A 22,053-nucleotide genomic window follows, 5' to 3' on the forward strand; every position below is an offset into this window, starting at 1 on the left:
AAAGCAATAATAAAACCAATTAAAATATAGCTGCAGTATAACCAAAAAAAAAAAAAGTAATAAAAAATTATAAAAGAGAATAACAAAAATTGTAAATTTATCTGAACGAAGCAACTGGTATCAACCAAGTTAAAAAAAAATATTGTGAACTTTTTATTACGAGTTAATAATAATGAACAAACTTAGATGTTTGGACAAAGTGGTGAACCTAGTTCCACTAGCTATAACCTACCTGTTTAATGTTTAATGTACCTGATTCTTATAATTTCTCTTAATTCTTTTATCTGGACCTTTTTTTTGTTTTGTTTTTCTAGATAGATTGAGTTTAGAAAAGGGATCTGATGAGAGGATGAATGGCAGATCGCCGTTCCCAAGTCCTAATTCTACTTGAATGTACCGTTAACGCGTTTCTGCGCGTTCTATCTTTACGGTCACGTCTAGACTGAAGATGGAATAGTTTTGATTAGACTACCTCCAGTAGTTGCGTTACTTCATTCTACCCAACTTTGGATCGTCCTTCGTCCTTCTTCGCTTTGAGTTCTTGTTGTAGTCATTAGTGGAGTCGATGAACATTTTTTTTTTTTAGAACTAACTCGAGCCTTAACTTCAATTTTGTTTCAGACGTTCAGTGGGCAGAAGTTATTTACTTTGTTTGAAGAATTACTTGTTTACTTACTTGTTTTAAGAATGGCCATGGAACTTTAATAATCGTCAGTAAACATTCCAACTTTGGAGTAAATTTACAAATCGAATTCTTATTAAAAGAGAAAGTCGAATGGTCGTAACCCTAGAAACGGTCAAGAGAAGAGAATCAACCTCCTCTTCGTATTTGTAGCTCAAAACCTTGTTTGCGGCCAGCACCGCGATTAGATATATTTATTCACCAAAATAAGTTATTAGAATAATGCAATAGGAACAAACAAAATTCTTATGTATTAATGCGGATTTGTGCTAGTTTGTAGCAGTACATTTTAAGTAAGTTAAGAGTTTGTCGGGTTGGCTAGGTGGTGGTCGTTGTGTATAATGTGGTAAGATTGATCGACAACACTGTGCACATAGGCAGTATTACACTATTAATGTATGGTGTGCGGCGCCTGCCAGGCTTATTGCTTAGCATCATGGCACCTGACCGCCCCGGTCCGCAGGCTTCTCACCACCACCCCTCTCCGCGGGGGGTCGTTACCTCTCCTAATCTACAAGAAGCTATCCACTCAGTTGTATCCGGTCGGTCACATTAATACAACTGCCGTTGTCTTTCTTTCTTTCTTTGCAGAGTGATTTAGTAATTTTTCGCTTTTAGTGAAAAAAAATGACAATAAACTTTTAACGTTTATGATCATGTTTAGTTTATTTCCATTTTGAAATTCAGGAAAACGTTTGCATTTTCTTCTAAAGAAAGAAAGAGAGAATTGTTTTACCTTAAAGATAATGTTCCGTTAAATTTCGTAAGTATTGAATTGCATTTCAAAAAGTTTTAGATCTTCAAGCATGAAAATCAGAATATCAAGTTTTTTAGGATACCAAATTTATTAAAATAAATTTTCTTGGTACTACCGGCTAATTTTTTTTACAAGAACGCAAAAATTTTAAGAACTACTTCTTATTTCTTGGACCACTACATGCTCCTCGGTTTCTTGTGGTCAGCTGCCTTCTAAATTATCTTCTATAATACTACCCAAACACGCACATGCGCATTCTACTTCATTATCATCCACATTTTTTTTTTTTCCTAATAAAAGATAATTGATGCTGTGCGTTCAGATTAAGAGCATCCAATTAATGACAGGCTATCTTCCAGAAGTACAGTCAAGTCAGCAAATAACTGGGAGGACATTCTTGTAACAAATTTCTCTTTTTTTGAGTTCCACTTAGTTTTGTGAAATTCTTCTAAGAATTTCTTAGTTTCTCTTAATTCTTGAACAAAGAAGTATTTTGACAGTGTCAATTTTTTTTGTTAATATAGATATTTCGGAAGTGCATATAATACCAATATACATAAAGGCCTATCTTGTTTTCCTCCTTGGAAAGTTGATTTTTTTGGGATTTCCCAAGAAAGTTTTTCTAAAATATCTCCTGAAAATAAATTTCCACAGCCTAAGTATTGTAACATGCTATTACGAACGCTTTTCTGGAATTCCAAAATTGAGGAAATTTTGTTTATAGTTTTTACCTGCGCTGAAAATAGGAACAGTAATCAATTACTGACAAGTTATTGAATACAAAAAAATCCAAGTTAAACAAAATAGTGAAATTCTTGGCATCTAATAAAAGAACTTTATAAAAAAATTATGTTGTCCAAAATTCTATTCTTTTAGGATTGCTATTTTTCAATGAATAGCGGTCGCCTCCTTATATTTCTCTTCTTTAACTACGCCATAAGACCATTATATTGCCCAATAAATTATTTCCTTTTTTTATATTTAACATGACTGGTATTAAGTAAAACTTGTTTCTGTTTGGTAAATACTAACAACTTTTATGTACGTGTTATGTAAATAGTTGTAGCAGTTCATAACAAACAGATTCTGTGATTTTTACTTGTTGTTTCATTTTATTCCCCCTTTTAAAATAATCTTATTTTTTTCATCTTATTTTATTTTTATTACTTTAACTAAAAATAAGATAGTTTACCAGAACTATTGGTGCGTCAGTCTGTCTTTTGACTGACCGGTTTATCAGATGAAATAAACCTTAATATTTACAATCAGTATATAGATTAAGAAGTTACACTTTATCTTACGTTATTACGTCAGTGCTATCTACAAACACCAGAAATGTAGATAGAATTATTTACAACTCATTGGCCACCTTACTTTTTCTATTTCAGATACCTATTCTGTCTAAAGGGTTTTTGTAACGCAAGTCAACTTCGCACTGAGGTTGAAGGAATTTAAGCACTCCTCTAACGTGCAATTTGAGTTGGAAGATACATCAGTCACTGGATGTGCTACTATTCATTTACGGTATACTTTTTCTTTTTTCCTAGTTTTGTGTGAAGGTTTCTTGGGTAATTGAAAGAATTTGACTTAAATTTCGACCTAGGTTATGGCTAGGGCGTATCATCACTTTGTATTACTTTTAGCAGGATCTAGGTGACCCATTACCGTATTCTTCCAAAAAATCCATAAATGCAACAATAAAAGAAATGTACGAAAAAATGACAGTGATGTGCATGTTTCTATATTCGGTCACAGCAGTGTATCCACAGCTGTTATTGTATTCAATTTCACGCCAACAGTGCCTGTTCCCAGGGATGTAATAACGGCCAGCCGTATCCTCCCCTATTCTATGTTTTACCTGCATTTTTAACATAATTACAGTATGAATAAACTTGTAAGTTGCCTGAAAAAAGAAAAAATCAATTAATTAGGAAATAATTAACCTTCCGTACTGAGGGCTAGCGCTTTTCTCACAGATATTTACTATTCAATGATGAGAACTCCTCTTGCCTAATTATTTCTTTGTTTTAATGCAATTTGTTTTTTTTTCACTACGTTAATCTTGAAGTGTTTTAACATTTAGCTTGGCTTATGTTATGTTATAGTTGTAAACTTTAATATTCGATAATAATTCTAATCGAATAATTTAATAAACTAATTGTTGTCTTGCATAGCTTTTTTTGGGGATAAATTTGACAAATAATTAGCGAATATTTGATTTGGAATCGATTGTTGTTTATCCCTAACCGATTTTTCTGATTTTCGTCCATAATCCATAGGGGTCGATTGATCAGTTTGACGTAGAGATTTCGTACTTTTTCACTTACGAAACGATCTCGCGCTACAATTGCAGATTGTTGCTTGTTTCTTTGGTACATATATAAAGGTGGTTATCAGGTTACTAAAGATATAACTGATTCTTATAATTTCTCTAATTCTTTTATCTGGACCTTTTTTTTTTGTTTTTCTAGATGGATTGAGTTTAGAAAAGGGATCTGATGAGAGGTTGAATGGCAGATCGCCGTTCCCAAGTCCCAATTCTACTTAATGTACCGTTAACGGGTTTCTGCGCGTTCTAATCTTTACGGTCAAGTCTAGACTGAAGATGGAATAGTTTTGATTAGAATATCTCCAGGTTGCGTTACTTCATTCTACCCAACTTTGGATCGTCCTTCGTCCTTCTTCGCTTTGAGTTCTTGTTGTAGTCATTAGTGGAGTCGATGAAAATAATAAAAATTTTTTGAGAACTAACTCGAGCCTTATCTTAAATTTTGTTTTAGAAGTTCATTGGGCAGGAGTTATTTGGACTTTGTCCTGGAAATTCATTTAATTGAATTTTATGGATTTAAAATGTTACACAAAAATCCGGAACTAATACTTGTTTAAAGAATTGTCATGGAGCTTTTACTAACCGTCAGTAAACATTCTAACTGTGGAGTAAATTTACAAGTCGAATTTTTATTAAAAGAGAATGGTCATAACCCTAGAAACGGTCAAGAGAAATTGTTCAGTAATCCGCATAAATCTCGAGGATGGCCTAGTCCTTGAGAGGGAGGACTGAAATAGGCAATTATTTCTCTTCCGGAAAGATTACTTTTTCAGCATTTTGATTCGTTCGCTTTTCCTGTTTTTCTAAATTTTGTATTAAAACAAGTTTTTTTTTTTTTTAAATTAATTTTGAGTTTTTTTAAAAAGATAATTGTATACATATATAGAATTCTTTTCTGTAGTTTCTTTTATCAGTTTAAGAACAGTTCAAGTTAACTGTGTGTTGTGATAAGCTAAGCGATGATTATTCAAATGCTTTGTAAGAACTAAACAATAATATTTACTTTACGAACAGACAGACAATGAGTGCAATGACTGCTAGTGTGTACACATATATAAATGTAATGACATTATATTAATGTGGATAGTATATTGGAAATGTGCCCTGTACTACTATGGTGCTAGTAAGGCGGCCATTCTCTCCGCTCACTCGAGTCCATTACTGAGTGGGATCTGTTTCTATGCAGAGAGTTTCCTTTCGTAACTGGAGTGCATCCTAAACACTGAGCCAATTCAGTACTAATGATAATTAGACTGACTCTTGATATAAATCTCTCTTGGGTACGTCTATAAACTAACTAGCTTCCTTGGCCACACCTCACTCTCCTTCTTTCTCACTTTAATGTTTATTTTTATCTCTAGTGACTCATAACATTCGTTTTTATTTTCAAAAAAATAAATCTATCCCAAGTGGTTCTCTAAAATAGACGTGATATTATACAGACATATGCGAATTAATGTAGATTTTTTTTTGGGTACGATATTGATTTTAGTGTTACAATATTTTCACTCGGAGTACAAATTTTTCTACATTTGAGAGATTCTCTGAAACTGAGGCTGTTTTCCAGCGGAAGTACATTGGGTTCTGGTTTCCTCAGGTCTGATGTGAACCCTCGTACCACTTTCTCATTTTGTTTAAATCAATTTGAAAGTTAGAATTCACATGAAAGGAGTTGATTTTACATAATATACTGGCTTCATTTTGGAAACGTTCTGATCAGAGCTCTCGCAAAATTCTACCAAAATCAGTTCTTAATAGAAAAAGTCAAAATGTTTTTTAGAGCCTATACAGGGTGAACCAGTAAGTATTGTCCATAGGCCTACTGTGTGTAGTACCTCTAAAGTGGAGTTCAATGACGTATTGGAAACTTCATATTTTCCACTAATCTTGAGTGACGTCACTTTAAAGTTTTTTTCTAAAATCATTACTTTTTTTGCAATGAAAAATGTTATTACTCAAGAAAGTTTTAGTCCGAATTCGATTCTGATGACGCGGTTAGAAAGACAGATAAATTTTCTCAAAATTGACACCATTTCGAAGCATAAGTTATTCTCCAAACAGCCTTAATCTTCCTCCTGGATACTGGAAACAATAAAAGTAATCGAAATTTTTTGAAGAAAACTCATTAGGCCCTTACGTGATCATTATCAGACCTAGGTGCTGGCCACTTTTTATAAAAGTTTTCTAGTCTAATGTGGGCTTTCAAACGGTATATCATTTTCCAGGATTCCTTTTATCTTCGTACGAGAAATTACGTTTGTTTTGCAAGAAAAGCAGAGTGTTAGTTAACAAGTTCTTTAATTCATTGAAAACTCTTTTAGATGGACCAATAGTCAATTTTAAAGTAGACTGTCTTAAAATAAGGAAGTCAAAGGTTACAAAGTGCACTAAAAAAAAAAATCTAAACTCTCTGAAATATTTGAGAAAATGTTAGGAAATATTTTTCGAACTAGTGCTATTTTTCACCCTGTTTATTCAGGAAGTCTAAAATTTAGGCTGCGTACAGATAATAACTAAAAGTGGTCCTATTTCCTCAAGTTGGGGTTTCACTGGTAACTTGATTAATTTCTTAATGTGGTTCGAACGAAACTGAAGATTATAAAAGAAGATGGCAATAATGCCATCCCTGATAGCTAAAATAATAATAATAATAATAATAATTTTGTGGCTACCTTAGGAGTGTTTTTATAAGAAATAGAATGTAGCAGGTTGTGTAAAACCCAAGCAAGATATATTATTGTTTGTTTACTAGACTATTAATTATTTAAACCAATATTTTTTGTGGTTTTTTAATCGTAAAGTTTAGAACTGATCTGTGGCGGTTCCTGCGCTGGAAAACCATCGTAGAATGAAGCTATAATAAAACGGAAATGGATCACACTACTGAATGATGCAATTAGTGGCAGCAATAACGTGGGATACTTTTACATATTGAAAGAAATAGCTATTGTAAACTAATCCTTCCATGAGAAAATAGTAAAACTGTCTAGGCAGACGGAAATGTGAGGCGGCTGGTTTCAGATAACTAGAGAAGTCAAGCGAATTATACATGAACAATATTATAGAATTACTCGCATACCTAGATGATTGTAGTTTGTTAAGAGATCGTGTCTCTTGTGGTTATATATTGTTTTATAAAATAATTAGCGGACCGTAAAAACAGGTTACCTTGAGAAGATAATTATTGTTACATTCCATGCTTTGTAAGCACCAAACTTTCGCTCGGAACACTGGGTCACAGGACACCACTCGTAACTCAGAATCATCATATCCTCCGCAACAAATTTTCAGCTTAGTAAGCGCATCACTCTCTCTCTCTCTGCTTGCTCGTGATCTTAAGCATCACAATTCGCACTCTTCATTTTCCTGAAAAGTTCATTTTGGCCTGCCCCATGGACGCGGCGCCTCCAGGCTTATCTTTTCTACAAATCTCTACAGCGGTTGTTCTTTCTCCATATTGAATATTTTGACCTAGACACCTTAAGATGTCTACAAATTTTTTAATAATGAATTGAATAACGGAATCTTTTGGTACAGGTTCAGCGTTTGACCTTATTTCTCCAAACTGCCTGCTTTACAAAGTGGACCATAATTTTTTTCTTAATATATCTTTAAGAGATGTTATCGTCTTTGGTATATCTTTTTTGGTATTTGTGAAAGATTGTAGATTTCTGTAAATGTTACAATGTCAACCATTATTATTATTTTTGATGAGATAAGAGTTTGCAGAACTGAATCTATTATGTGAAGGTGTATTCAGTTTTATGCTAAGTTCCATGAAGAAGACAGTTAAGTACAATGATAGTCTTATGTGATAAAGCATTATACTTTAAAAGTTTTAGACCCTGGATATTTTCGAACTGTTAAGTAGGAGGATACCTTTTATCTTAGCACCCAATATTTTGCTTGCTTCTTGAACTTTTTTCTTGTTTTTACATTTTGAACTCTGGTTTGTTGATGAATTAAACTTCGAATTAATTACAGAAGATATATTGGACAAATTAGTATAAACCAAATTTACAGGCAGTGGCAACAGCTGGCATTGCAATCACCTGATTGTAACCACGAGATATAGTTAAGCAACATTTCCATCTCACGTAACATAGTACATCATCTTTCCATGTCAGATAAGACTGCCGATGTTTTTACTATTTTAGACTTAGTTTTTTGTGACCTACATCATGGTTATTACTTGTGATCATTGCTTTTTTTGCGTTTCTAACATGGTGAAGGATTCCACTAACTGGTTCTCTGCCCGAAGGAGTCTCCTACAACCTTTTTTTTTATCTTCATATACTCGCTATCCTAGATTAAAGGAGCAGTTTAAGATCCCCTCTTCCGGTAAAGAGAGATTTCTGTTGATGGAAAACAATTCTTGCCGGATATTTCTGTGTAAATGTAAATAATAACGAATATAGCTAAGGAATTTCAAGATGCCGCTTAAAAGACATACTACTGACAGTAGAACTGGTTTATTTAAAATCGCGGCCAACTATGTTATCTCACTTACACCCGCACAAGTGCTGTGGTCATTTAAATAATATCTGCACGCATTGCACGTACGGTGTTTTTTTTTTTGTTTTTTAACACCCAGATTTGCTCGTCCTTTATGCTTTGTTTCCTGAAAAAGTGATAAATAAAAGAGATTCATGACGTATCTCATGGTTTAAGGTCATTCGAATGATTAATTTTCCCTTTTGTGGTAGCCCAAATGTGGTTTTATTTTATTAGTATTATTCAATACTACTTCAACTCCAACTTGGTCAACCTTTTAGGTACTTGGAAGTTATTTGAGGCCGTGTAGCTGATCGTATCACATTGTAGGCTCTTTCCTATCATTGAGAGAACAAGTAGCAATCACTAGATGTGCAACACATACCTTAAATTGTAGAAAATAGTAAGATCAAAATTATTACTTAGTTTGTCACTAAGAACTCACTGGATTTAAAGAAATTTTAGATTAAGTAAAATTGTTATGAACATAAGCGGTTGATAGAACGGTCTCCGTAATGAACATCATAGACGACGTCCATCGGTTCAATAAGGAAGTGGTTGATTTGTTTACCAAGAGCTTCAGGCCAATGGTTCGCGATCTACTGTTTTTGCATTTTAAATTCTAATCTTTATAAAGAGTTTTATTATATTCCTTATTGCTCTATGTACTGGGCGGAAGTCTTGTTAAAAGTTTTTTTTTAATTAGAATTTCGAGAAGGTCAAATAATTAAGAGGCAGTACTGCAAAAACATTATCGAAATTGAAAATAAGTACAGCTTTATTTTCAAGTAGATTTGGAATTCCATAGAATACTTTGTAACTTCTATTTTTAAGTATTACCTGTCAAGTAATCAAAAATATCTCTATTCATTCCTAAGTTTTTAATTGATTGAAACGAAACGTAAATTAGTCATTTTTTTGGGCTTAGAGGAGGAAGAATTTAAGAAGTATTTTTTTATTTTTTTCGAGCAGCAACGCTAATCTGTCGAGAGGAACTTGAGAAGCTGATCTTGATGCTGGGTATCGAGTAGCAAATTTTAAATTAACCTAGCACATAGTTTCAAAACTGTATCCCGATAGTGTAGTTCTCCAATTTTCTCGGTTGAAATCTTGCTGAACGCTAAATATCTCTGTAGAGAAGTGATTAGTCCATTTCTGTTGCTGTATGATACGTTAAAATACCAACAATCTAAATTGAGGAAAACAGTATCGCAAATTGTGATTTATTATGTTTGAATTCTATAAAAAAAAAAAAAAAAAAAAAAAAAAAATAGACGAATATAACACAGGAAGATAACAATCGAAGATAATAAGATAATTTAAGAAGATAAAATGATGATTTGTATTCGTAACAAAGGAAGTTGTTCTAAAAAGATAATAGATAATGGTGGTGTGCTAAGTGATTGATATTGAATGAAGCGATTTAGATTGATTGATTGATTGATTGATCACGGATATGTCCATCTTCTTCTTGGTGGTATTGTGTTCGAATGGACTTTATACTAGTAGACCAGCACATCGTAAATCTCCTTTATGCACCGTTATTTCCTCACTGGGTAAAACGATCTGTCACAGAAATTTGAACTAAACACCATTCTGGTAAATGTAATTTTCTATTTCGAGTTTCAATCGAGTTTAATGCCTTCTGAATCCAAAGATTCGTGTCTCTTACGAACATAACTACTTAGTACCTAGATGTATATAAAATAAAACGTTATAGGGTTGGTTTTAGGCTATATGTTTTTAATCACAACTCTTTTTTTAAACCTACTAGAGACTTTTATTCCTCATTCTTTTAACTTTATTTCCTCACGAAGTGCCTCCAGTTGTCTTAGATATGTGGTTGCTGTAGCAATCAAATACGGGAAACTTTAGACTCGATCTGTGTAAAATCAGTGCTGAAGAACTTTGAAGTTAGTTAGGAACTATATTACACTGGTGACTACTGGCTTTACAGCCTCAGGATCTCTGCTCCACTTGGTTATATTTTATTTAATCTCCCAACTTCTTTCTATACTCTATCTGCCTATAGTAAATTCTGTACTTGAATTGTTCCTTCAGCAGCTTCAAAAAAACGTGAAACTTTACAGTAATAGAAAGTCATTTAATACTTAGAAAATCCGAACGAATAGGTTTTTTTTTTAAATTAGTTTCAATTCTTCTAGGTGGCTGGCAAGTTCTAAAGATAAAAGATTGCTAAAGAAACAAACATAGCTAGATATTGATCAGAAATAATACAGATTGTTTTGATTCTCAGCGTTTGAGGCACGTGTTTAGGAAACAAAAAAAGAATGCAACCCATCCGTTCAAACTGCACAACCTAGAGACGCTTCTTATTTTTCGCCTACGTGCCTACAACAACGTCATCAATGGCCGATAATAGTTTCGTGACGTGAATTATCAGATAATTGTAATAATTATGCTGTTGGCTCACCCTCAATGCATTGTAATGAGCGAGACTTAAGTTTATTGGTAGTTCGTCATTCATGTAGGCTAGTTTTTTTTTAGCGAAAGGTGTAACCGTGTAAGTTTTCACAGGAAGTCCTCCTTTGGAGGTCCTTTGAATCCTGCAAGTAATTGTTTTTAAAAAGGAAACTTTATTTGGTCCTGGGACAAACTTCCTGAAGGACTAAGGAAAAATTTACAAAAGATGAAAACCTTTGTGAGGAAAAAACTGACGAGCTTAGAAATACTAATTATCACAATAAGTATAAGTAAACTTTTTGTTTGAAAGTGTGTCATTTCTCGATAAGTGCATTCAGTAATTAAATTATGCAATTCCATTTTTGTCATGTACTTGCATTGCCTGGTTGAAGGAATTCTATTTTTTTGTTTTTTGTTTTTCAGAGGGACATTTTTTTTAAATCAAAACAGTGTTCACCAACTCAAAATCAACGAACAAGTTGAATAGATCAAGTTTTCATCAAGTGATTAATGATTTCATGGCGTGTGTATGATTAATATATTATTTCTCTCGATATATTGAAATATATTCGATTATTCATCATTACGTAAACAAGGTTACTGCTGAAATCATTTCGTGAATAATAGTGAATATTACATTCTATCTTATAGGAAGTTTATTGTACCATATCGATAATCAGAGTGATTGTTTGATTTAGTTGAGTCATTAACTGCTAGCTTTCACTGACCTCGGAGTAGTTGAGATTTGATCTTCTTTCAACTTCTTTTCTTTAATAGTAAGTAACCTAGGAAATTTTAGCTTTTTGTTCTTGCTAGAAACATTTGGGATCTGATGGCGTTATTTCCTTGTACGATATTTCCGTTCATCCCCAAAAATTGGGAAATTACTCAATAGTTATTGCAGACAACGGCTGACGCAAATTCAGTAATCAACTAATTCGCGGACACTGTATTGTATCGCAGCATATCTTGGACGTATATTGTTTGCTTAACTAACAACACCTAATAACTTGACAGTAATGTACTTCGTTTCCCTTTACATGTTCTTCTACGGCGGCCTCTGTTCTCTTTTCGCCAGAAAGTGGTGAGTGTTCTCTGATCAGAACGCACTCCATAGAGCAGCTTTTAAACTCTCCGCGCGTTATTCTTGCCAGTGAGGAATATCATCTGGTTTATTGAATACCTCTTGCGTCTCAAAAAATATATCACAGAACGGGTTTGTATGTGGCGGAAGCATGTTGATATTGGGATCTTTGAACTCTCGCTGCTGCATTATCTGTATGACAACGACACGTGCAGGTTACTCTCTTTGGCTAGGCCTATTTGGAATTTTTGGGGTACTTCAAAGGCTTTCCATTTGATGAATCTTATTGATTAAAGCTCTTCCAAATTGCCCTTAGATTGATGAAAATCGGATTTGCTCTTAATACCCGTCTCTGATTTCTTTCTAAACCTAAAACCTTAATCTTTTTTTTTTTGTTTGAACTATTTTTCTTCGTTAATTCAAACATTTTTTACGCAGAAAAATTATAATTTTAGAAAGCGCTTTTGCATTCATAAACAAAAATAATTCTCGTTACTGAATTCTAAAATTAGTTAGATGATTTCCTATTTCCCAATGATTCCAAAATCCAGAGATATGTAGTCGGAACATTTCCAGTCCATATATTCATTCTAGATCGATCTGGCTTCAATTTAAAGCCCACATTGTAATGTCGTCGGGGCCATTCAACTCCTGGATTATATTTCCATTAACTCTGTATTAATTCATTTATCGATTATTAGTACCCCTCAAGCTCTCTTGTCTATCCCCACCCACCACCATCTCATGATTTAATAAAAAGTACTTTAAAAGCTTTATGTTGGCCAGTTATTACGTCATAGTTTCATTTCTTTGGTTTATAGTCAGGTCATTGATTATTTAAATTTATTAATTAATAGCCATGAATTTAATTTGTTAATTTCATGGTTTTCCATTATTTTTTTAGGAAATTTTTTAGTTTTCACTAAAATTACGAATTAATAGAGTAAATGGTACATATTTCTTTAAATAACGTATAGGACCAAAATCCTTTTAAATGTAAGTGCATTATACTCATACAATTGCTCATTGGTTAATTACAAATGGTTTATCAGCAAAACGTAAAAGAAATAATGTACAAAACTTAAGTCTTTTTAAATTTAAGAAAAACTAAAATTAACTTTTTCTGACAAATAAATGATTCAAAGCCTAGTAGATGGCCTATAAAAAAAACTTGGCATTCTACAAGGCTTACGTTTAAACCTTAGCAAAAATAAATAAGGCTTAAATTGGCAATAATTTTTCTTTCTTTTTAATTTATGAGCTCCTTGCTCAAATTTTTTTTTGAGCCTCGCAGTTTGGATATGACCACAATGCTCAAAACCTTTTCCACAAGTCACCCTTTTGGAACTCATGTCTTGCTTGTTACATATAAACATAGATTTTTTATTGACCAGGTTATTATTTTAATCACAAAAATTGAAAACTTTTATATGTTTGGAAGTGAATCATAACTGTAGAATTTTAACATGTAATTGTTGGCCGGCCAATGTGTAAAGTTTTGACGTCGGGAAGTCTACCATAGGGGGACCCATACATCGATAATATGTGCGTGTAATGAATACTTCACTTTCGATAAATTAACCTTCAAATGTGTACAGAATATCTAATCGATATGTTTCTTATATTTTTTAGAGATTAGGAAATGTTAAAAATAATAAGTTTGCCGTTTTTTTAATTAAATCGCATGTGCTAATTGTGATTATTTTAAAATTTCTTTAAGTTGTAGAAGCTACACGCTTCGAACACCTATAGCATTTAAGAGAATAATGCCTAACCAAAATTCCAGCTTTGAAATACGATTAATTTTTGCTTGGACGTTGTTGACAATATTATTTTTGTTTTAAAGAAGAATAAATATTCTAAGTTTCAAGAATTTTAATTAGGTGAATTAAAAAATTCATAAATCCAACTATATTTTATAGTTTTATCTTTAAATGGGGATGAAATGCAATAAGTTTTGTAATAGTTTTGATAGATTAGGAAGACTTAAGATAGCCCCTGCATTACAATCTCAGTGTGCACTATATTGGTGTATTTCATGTACTGCATACTCAAAGTACTTGTAGGAGTTACTCTTTTCTTCAAAGCCTTTATTGATTGATCGATAATATTACCATCGACTTCCCAGTAATTATGAATGGCTTATCAGTAAACCCCTTTCTCGTTCGATCTCACTCCTCGTTTTCGATATAGAAACAATTTTTTGACATTTACCAGACTTCTCAACTTTATTCCCAGGGAAATGAACAGTTTTTAAATATTTTACACGTCTTAGTGACACGAATTATTAGTGTCAAAAGTTTTACGTTTAAAGAATGATGTTGTTTTTTGTTTTTTTTGTAAAAAAGAGAAAAGACAACTTGTGTCAGGCTATTAGTACGAATAGTATACTAGCCGTAGTTGTCATGTATTGTTGTCATATATAGGCCGGTTAGCCGACTGACGGCAGCAAGTTCATCTCGTTAGCCTTGTGTAACTTTTCCCTAACGTTCACATACGCTCATGCACATGAAGAATATAACACAATTAAATAGGCTAAATGAGTAGTACGACGTACAAACTGCTCGCTCGCAGAACTGTTCACCTTGACACTTCCGCCAATCCTACCATATTTTCTCATTTTCAGTTAAATTTATTAGCTCTCAATGACAAATGAATAGATAGAGTTTATATAAGTAGATATGTGTATATATACTAGAATATTTACACTAGAATAGTGCGAGTTCTGTTAACCTACTTTAATGTACGATCTGGAGAATTTTGAACCAAAAGAGCAGTTCTCCACTACTTCATCAGTAAATAGTTTTTTTCTGCCATCATTATTAACACCTTGTATTTTCAATTTGAAATTATACTTTTTGGCTGATTCAGTTTCTCATCAGAACTTTTTCTTATTAAACAAGGAAATCGTTGCGATAAATAACTTTACTGGAATGTATTGTTTTGACGTTACTTACTTTAATATAATATTTTAGGAGTAATGTCCCTTTACTGCACTGAAAGTAATTGAAGAGCTTGGTGCAAAAAGGAGTTATCTACAGTTTTTTTAAATTTTTTATTAGGGACTAAAAACTAAATATGCTTTAAGATGTATTCCTTATATTGTGTCTGCTGTAAGGATTAGTTAATATATTGTGATGGGGTCATTTGGGGCTCTCAGCATCTAACTCTTTTTTGCACCAAAATCATAATTTTCAGTAAAACTTGAGTACATATTAAGTACTTTAGTCAACAGATTTCTTGTTTTTGAGCTTTTAAGTGGCATTTTGTGTCTTGTCGAAGCGAATGTTAGATATATTATTAAGCCTGTCAAAAAGAAAAATAATAATATCTACCTAATATAAACATTAAATAAACCTAATGAAAAATTTGATTGCGTCATCTTTTCTGTTTGGAGCAAAAGAAAGTTATCTGCAGTAGAAAACTCATTTTTGCTCCAAATCTAGCCTAGGTTAGAGAATAAGTAATAATAAACAAGTCTGCATAAAGACTCGTTTATGCACCAAAAGATGTTGAATTGAACCGTACAATAGGGGGCGCCACTTAACACATTTTCTGAACAAAATGTAGATAACTCCTTTTTGCACCAAGCTCTTCAATTATAGTTGAAAAAAGAAGAATTAAATGCAATATATAATAATTTTTATAGTATTGTAGGTGGACTTATTTTCTTATAAAACCACTTTCTAGTTACTTTAATAATCGTAACTACTCTTACTACTTAATTTAGCTCCTGCATTACAATCTCAGTATGCTTGCTACGCACTGTATTGGTGTATTCATGTACTGCATACCCAAAGTACTTGTAGGAGTTTCTCATTTCTTCAAAGTCTTTATTGATTGATCGATAAATAATATAATATCGACTTCCCAGTAATTATGAATGGCATTTGATCTCATTTTGGGGGGGGGGCAGCATATCTCTCTTTTCCCTTATTAACTTTGATCTCCGTTTCTATAAAATTTATTTTAGGAAGATAACCTGATAACAAGAGTATCAAAATTGATAGTTAATATATTACAAAAATTAGTTATTTATAATTTGTCATTCTATTGTTACGGTCACATCGAACCCGTCTACATTGAGTGTGGCGCCCTCATAATGAATCATCAGCGCTACCATATAAGGAAAATCCTTAATTGTCCAAAATAAATTAGCAGGATGTGACAAATGCAACGTCATAAAGTATGCTTAAAAAATTGTATGTCCTTTGTATTCCAGATAAAGCTCCTATAATGTCAACCTTTTTGGGGTTGGGGTGGGGGTGAACACAAAAATAGTATTCAATGAAAGAGTTTGTTTTGTAAATGATTGCTGCAGTGTTATTTGCGCAGTCGCATCTACTGGCATGTTCGGTTTGCCCTTGCCCTAGTTATAAAATGTGGAGATGGAGAAAGGTCCACGGCAGCTTTGTTAATTCCTAGAGAATGTCCACTTAGACTAACTGGAAACTAGGAATGGGAAGGAATACTGCTCTATGGTTTGATGAATGTACGCTGGCAACTGACTTCCTGTGGTTAACAGAAATGTAGGTGAAGGTTAGGATGCAATCGTTTCCCAGCAGGTAATGCTGGATCCATAAGGGTTTAATGTTTACATTTGAAAAATGTAATAATTAGGCCAAATGGATCATCCAGGTCCATCCAAACATTGGATTATCACTTAGATGATGGCATTTTGGATAATGGGGCATTAACTATGGAGGAAGAGAAGGCATATGGATCTGCAGATTTACGCCCTGGATTTTTCTCTAGGAATTATCCGGTTTTCAGATTCCCTAGCAAACATACTTTACTATTAAATTTCTCATATTAACCATTAAATAAAATCCAAGGCCTAAGACCGGGAATCGAACCCACTAGACCAACTATACATCTTAGCTAAGCAGGCCTCGCCTAGAACCGCTCGGCTATCGCGGCGCCTGACTAAATTTTATGTACTTTAGCTAGTTATTCGCTCAGAATAGTTTAAAGGAAATTCTATAGTCTATACTGTTTTACTTAATATTTTTAGTGTTATTTTGATTTTCAATAATTACATATATATCTTATTTATTTATTTTACTTTGTTTTTATTTTGCAGCAGCAGTCGGTCCGCGTTAGGGATCAAGAATGAATGAACTGGACAGTTTACGTCAAGAAGCGGAAACATTAAAAAATGCAATACGAGTATGTATTATCTTATATATATCATTCACTTATTGATGTACATATTTAATCTGTTATATTTATTTATTATAAAATAATGGCTGACGCACTCCTCGCCATCGTCAGTGAGATAGTATCTACAAAACACGCAGGGTTATCAAATGGTGTTAACAATTTATATCTGTACAAATCACTTTTATTACTATTTTATTGATGTTAAACAAGTATAATAATACATAAATCATTTATTTTTAAATATATCCACCACAGTCTGGATAGATAAATACATTTGGAAGCTTAGTTTAGAAGTATTTGCTCTTCTCAGACTAACCAGCTAATAAAGCAAAAGTTAAAAATAGCAGTATTACCAATCTGTTAACATTTTCCCTTTTTCTTTTTTAAACAGCCATCTGTATATAATATATATATATATGTGTGTGTATATTGTAAAAGGTTTTTCTCTTTGTAATTTTAGACGTTGTCCTTATTTGTTTGGGTTTTGATAATATTTAATTTTTTTTATTTGGTAAAGTTCCTTGAACTTTAGAGTAAATCGATTAGAGTATTTCATTTTGTATATCTCAAAATCGCCGTAATTAAACGAATTGACCTTAACTATTATATAGTCTTCAATAGAATGATTGATTTTATTTGCAAAAAGGAGAGTCTTTATTTATGGTGAAAGAATGTGGAAGTCTGTGGCGCTGTTGCCCCCCAAGTGACCAAGAAGATGCCGTCTAATAGCTGTGAAGAAGTGTAAATCCTGTTTAGTTCTGAATTTGGATTAGGTTTTCTAGGTTGGATAGTGTTTCTAAGTAGCCCAGTATGCTATCTGCAAAAAGTGCTGTAAAGTGTAAAAGGATAGATAGACATGAATGATGTAAGAGTTGTTGTAATTGATTTTCAAAGCCAGAAAGAGGCAGATCTTTTATGGATGGATCAATTGTCGGAACCACCCGATCCCACCCTTTCTTTCCCCTCCTCCAAATTTGCTTTGAATTACAATCTAAAAGTTGCACAATAATGCACTTCCTGCAGCATCGCGTTAGAATATCGTAAACAAACATTTTGAAACAGATTTGTATGAATCATGCAGGTAAGTGGAGTTATCTGGCATCATGTGCTATATTTATAAATAGAACATCTGTGTAAATAAAATATTTAAGTTTGTCCTGTCCGTCCAGTGTTTCTTCCTTCGACGTTTTACTAAATTTTATTAGGTGCCATAATTTTTCCAATTTGCCATAAAATTTAATTTCTATGGAGAAATCTTGCAAACAATCTTTTTAGACTTTCTTATGAGGTTAGAGATGAATACTGATTTAAAGGAGTCATCAGTAGTGGTTTTTTAAGATATTGCTGGACTCATAATTCCCTTGACAGTCAGAATTCTACCCGGTTGCGTCAAATTTTGAGCTATCTTACACGGCATGACACGCACAAACGTTCAGACCAATTTGTAAGAGCCATTTTTGTTTTTTCTTCGAGGAACCTTTAAAGGGTGTTTTGTCCGGTGAAAACCGGATGCTACTTACTCTTAAGAGGGCCGAGAGTTGTGCAAAATTTCCTGTGTTCTGAAAAATGATCCATAAAAACTAGAATTTTAGAAATATTGGTTAGGTACAGTTCGAGTTCGTGAGTAGAAACAACACGCAGTAGTTTGATGTTCCACAAGTTTACTTTTACAAACTTCTTCGCACGTGAATGGCGTCACCATTAAGAATTAGTAATCTACTTTGTATACGTCAGAGTATACTTTAGTAATTTGTGACGTCATTACGTCTAATTATATAATGTACATCTGCCGTATAAATAAGAAAAAAGTAATTAGTAAACTAAAGGGGCTATACATCTGTTCTATAAATAAGTTGAATTCCTATTTTTGACTATAACTCCGTAAAGGGGCGGAATTAACTCACACTGAGATCCCAGGTTCGTATCCAGCTTGCTCACCATAAGATTTTTCTCTTTCCAAGAGTTTCTTACAGTTCACTGTCCGGTGAATGTTAACGAGAAAACACTTTCCGTAGGGCAGCTTTGAAAAATGCTTTGGGCGCCAATGACCTCAAATGTTGATGCGTCTTTTTTTAAAAAAAGGAAAGAATTATTCTCTACAATTGAAGGTAGTTTCATTAAATTATTGTTTGCTTCAATTTTCTCAAAAGACAGAGGAAATAGCAAAGCAAACTAATTTAGTCGAAACGTTTAGCATAAAAAGCTTCACTTTGTATTTTGTTATCTTTTTATTTCATAAATCTTCTGTTATTGACCAGCTGGGATGATTCATTACAAATATCTCGTTTGTCGTAAAAATAACACAGGCAGTGGTTTTTGGCGGAAGCTATCATAAACAGATAGATCCTCTCTCCTCGTCTTTCATCAATTTGGCTGAAGTTCCCCGATATATATAACATATATATATGTTGATAAACGTTTTGCCCAAAGCTTATATTTCTTTAAATTTCAGTGAATAGATGGGTTGCAGTTTTTTTCATTAATTTTAAATTTCTTAATTGTTAACTTGTTGCTGTGATCACTACTTATTTTCATAAAACTAAGCAGTAACCATCATTTTGCAAGCTTGGATTTTCAGTTAAAGTTAATTTGAAACGTTTTCATGAAGTTCTATAAAGATTCACTTCAGAGTAAACGGTTTTATGTTTAAATGCGGCTAATTCGATTGCCCTTAAATACAGTATCGTTTCTTTTTATAGAGATGGCTAGTTTTTAAAAAATATGGAATGCCTCTCTTTTTTCTAATTTTCTTGCATTTCCCAGGTTCTGTTCAAACAATTTAGGAAGGGAAATATGAGCCAAGCACAGGGCGATTCCTACCTCCTTATTCAGCAATAGCTGAAGAGGTCTATCATTGCACCCGCACTTGGAAACGTCCAGGTAAATGAAGCGTTCCACATTGCAGCCCAGCCAGCTTACGCCACACCGACATGAAATCTAAGAAAAGTTTTTCTGAACCAGAGATTTATCATTTCATCAAACGAATCGGTATTTGAAACAAAAATGGGATTTATCTTTTCCTAACAATCCGTTTTATTCAGATATTCTCGGATCACAATTAAAATATAGGTCTATTCCATCGAGTAATTTGTTATTAATTATTATCAATTGGATTGTGACTTTTAAAGAGGGCTTGTCAATCTTCTTCTATAAATGTTTGAATTTGATTTCTAATGTAACATTGTTTTGCATGTAACATTTTTTTGAAACCTTCCTGAAGTACGGCTTTGCGCATGCCCGAAAACATTTTTTGAAACCTTCCTGCAGTAACCTCTCCTGCTAATGAAGCGGTCAATTGCTTTTGTCGTGTACATAGTTTTAGTGACCGTTCAGTTCGATCAAAATTTGGTTTAAATTCTGTTGGAGCACCACTTTGCGCAAGTCATGAGACTCCGATGATACAAACATTAAACCTGCCAACTTGAAATTACTTTTGCTAAGGTTTGCCCATTATATATTGTTAATTCTCCTTTGTTTATATTATACCAAAACTTATCCATCAGTAAATTGTTCGATTATAATCAGTAAGAATATTTAACTATTATACATAAACAGTAAGAATTTAATTAGTTTGAAGAGGAATTTTTTTACGACATTGTCTCAGTTTTGAAAGGTTATAGACATTGAAAACTGTTGCAATGTGATTATTTATAACATTAAGGTGTATTGAAATTCAATTTTATCGTCTATTGTCATTAGAAATATTTCTACACCTTGTCATTTATAATATTTATAGACGGTACTTTTATGTCAGTCTAAGTATAGTTTGTTTATTTTTTTCTTTTGGTATTTACGTAATTATTACAATGAACCTTCTCAAATAGTCTCAAGCTATTTTGTAAAGTTATTAATTTTTCGTTTAATTAAATTATTTTCCCGTTTTCTTATTCACTTTTCTTGCGTTGAAAAGATCATTTAGCGGTTTTTAATCGGCGTAATACTTTTTTATAACAACTGATGTTTGTTTAATTTCATCGTAATTAACATCATCAGTACATCCTCTTCTGTTCTAGAAACTATTCCATTTATCTTATGCATGTAAAAAATGTTGCCCTCGGGATTTAGGTGATTGATTCGACTAATGCTCGAATGTTGAATGTTCTGTAATCGTAAGAAAGTTGCTTAGATGCTTGAAAAGATTATAGATAATAAGTAAAAGAGGTAGTGGCTGAACTTCGATTCCCAATTCATTTAATGTTTCGACGGTGATTTGTGAAACGTGTGGACGGGCAATCAATAGAATCGATCCTCTTCCTCATTACCGGCAGTTAGCGTAACTTCGGGTAAAGATTGTCGATTTTTTTTTTTTGTTAAATTAGTATTGCCTTTATTGTAGGGAATATTCAGTAGCTGAGATTTTTTTCCAAAAAAACGTTTGAGTATTGATTGTAGTTTGCATAACCATGACATTTGTAGTAAAAGAAAGCTGTTTTGAGTGATCGATGCATATTTTTTGTTTTAAATTTAATTAGGCATCATCAGGGCGCCGAGCGTGTACTGCTTTCTTTACAGATGTCCATTGAGATGTCCATTTTAAATTCCGACGTCAGATTAATTTATTCCAAATAACGGTACACGGACACCCTTTCTTTATTATTTAATAATTTGGCCTAGTTTAACAAAAAACAACGTATACCTATATATATTTATCAATCGATAATCTTATATATCTGAGTGTTTGCCCTAATTCTTTCCTTATTACTCTCTTAAGACATTATGGCGAATTTATTATGTTATTCTAATGGAAATCGATTTATACATTGTCATGCAGGTTTACGATTTTATTCACTGGAAATTCCGATTTTGACATTTCTGCTGAATCCCCCCCCAAAAAATGTGTGTGTAAAGTATGTTTGAGTGTTGGTGAGGAGTTAACTTGTTTATCTCAAAAGACTGAAAATTATCATCCATAAAATTTATTAATTTGAAAGTATTATTGCCATTTATACTGAACGCAGTTTTTCATTGTTGATTAATATAAATTATTTTATTGTATAAAAATTGTAACTTGCATTCCTATAATCAAAATTTTAAGGTATATGAATGTTAGGTTGGTATGCGTGTAAAGTTTGAATCCCCTACACGACCCTGAAGTTATAATACAATAGGAAATGGGAGTA

General features: G+C 32.9%; 1 protein-coding gene across 20 annotated transcripts in view; it reads left to right on the forward strand.

Moving 5' to 3' along the window:
- The window catches only part of Gbeta13F (guanine nucleotide-binding protein subunit beta-1), a 49,768-nt gene that overhangs the window by 6,856 nt on the left and 20,859 nt on the right, over positions 1-22,053 (forward strand). For 7 of the 20 annotated variants that reach the window (XM_074136130.1, XM_074136129.1, XM_074136134.1 and 4 more), the window contains 2 exons: positions 2,828-2,963; positions 16,854-16,939. In XM_074136130.1, the coding sequence (XP_073992231.1) occupies positions 16,883-16,939 (57 nt within the window). In that variant the 5' untranslated portion in view covers positions 2,828-2,963; positions 16,854-16,882. Of the gene's footprint in view, positions 1-566; positions 1,446-2,827; positions 2,964-10,784; positions 11,210-16,853; positions 16,940-22,053 lie in introns of those variants that run through there. The other 13 variants (XM_074136140.1, XM_074136138.1, XM_074136141.1 and 10 more) reach the window with 6 other exon arrangements.

Source organism: Rhodnius prolixus, unplaced genomic scaffold, assembly GCF_049639745.1.
Source record: "Rhodnius prolixus isolate KJV_2025 unplaced genomic scaffold, Rpr scaffold_5, whole genome shotgun sequence".
Classification (NCBI taxonomy): Eukaryota; Metazoa; Arthropoda; class Insecta; order Hemiptera; family Reduviidae; genus Rhodnius; species Rhodnius prolixus.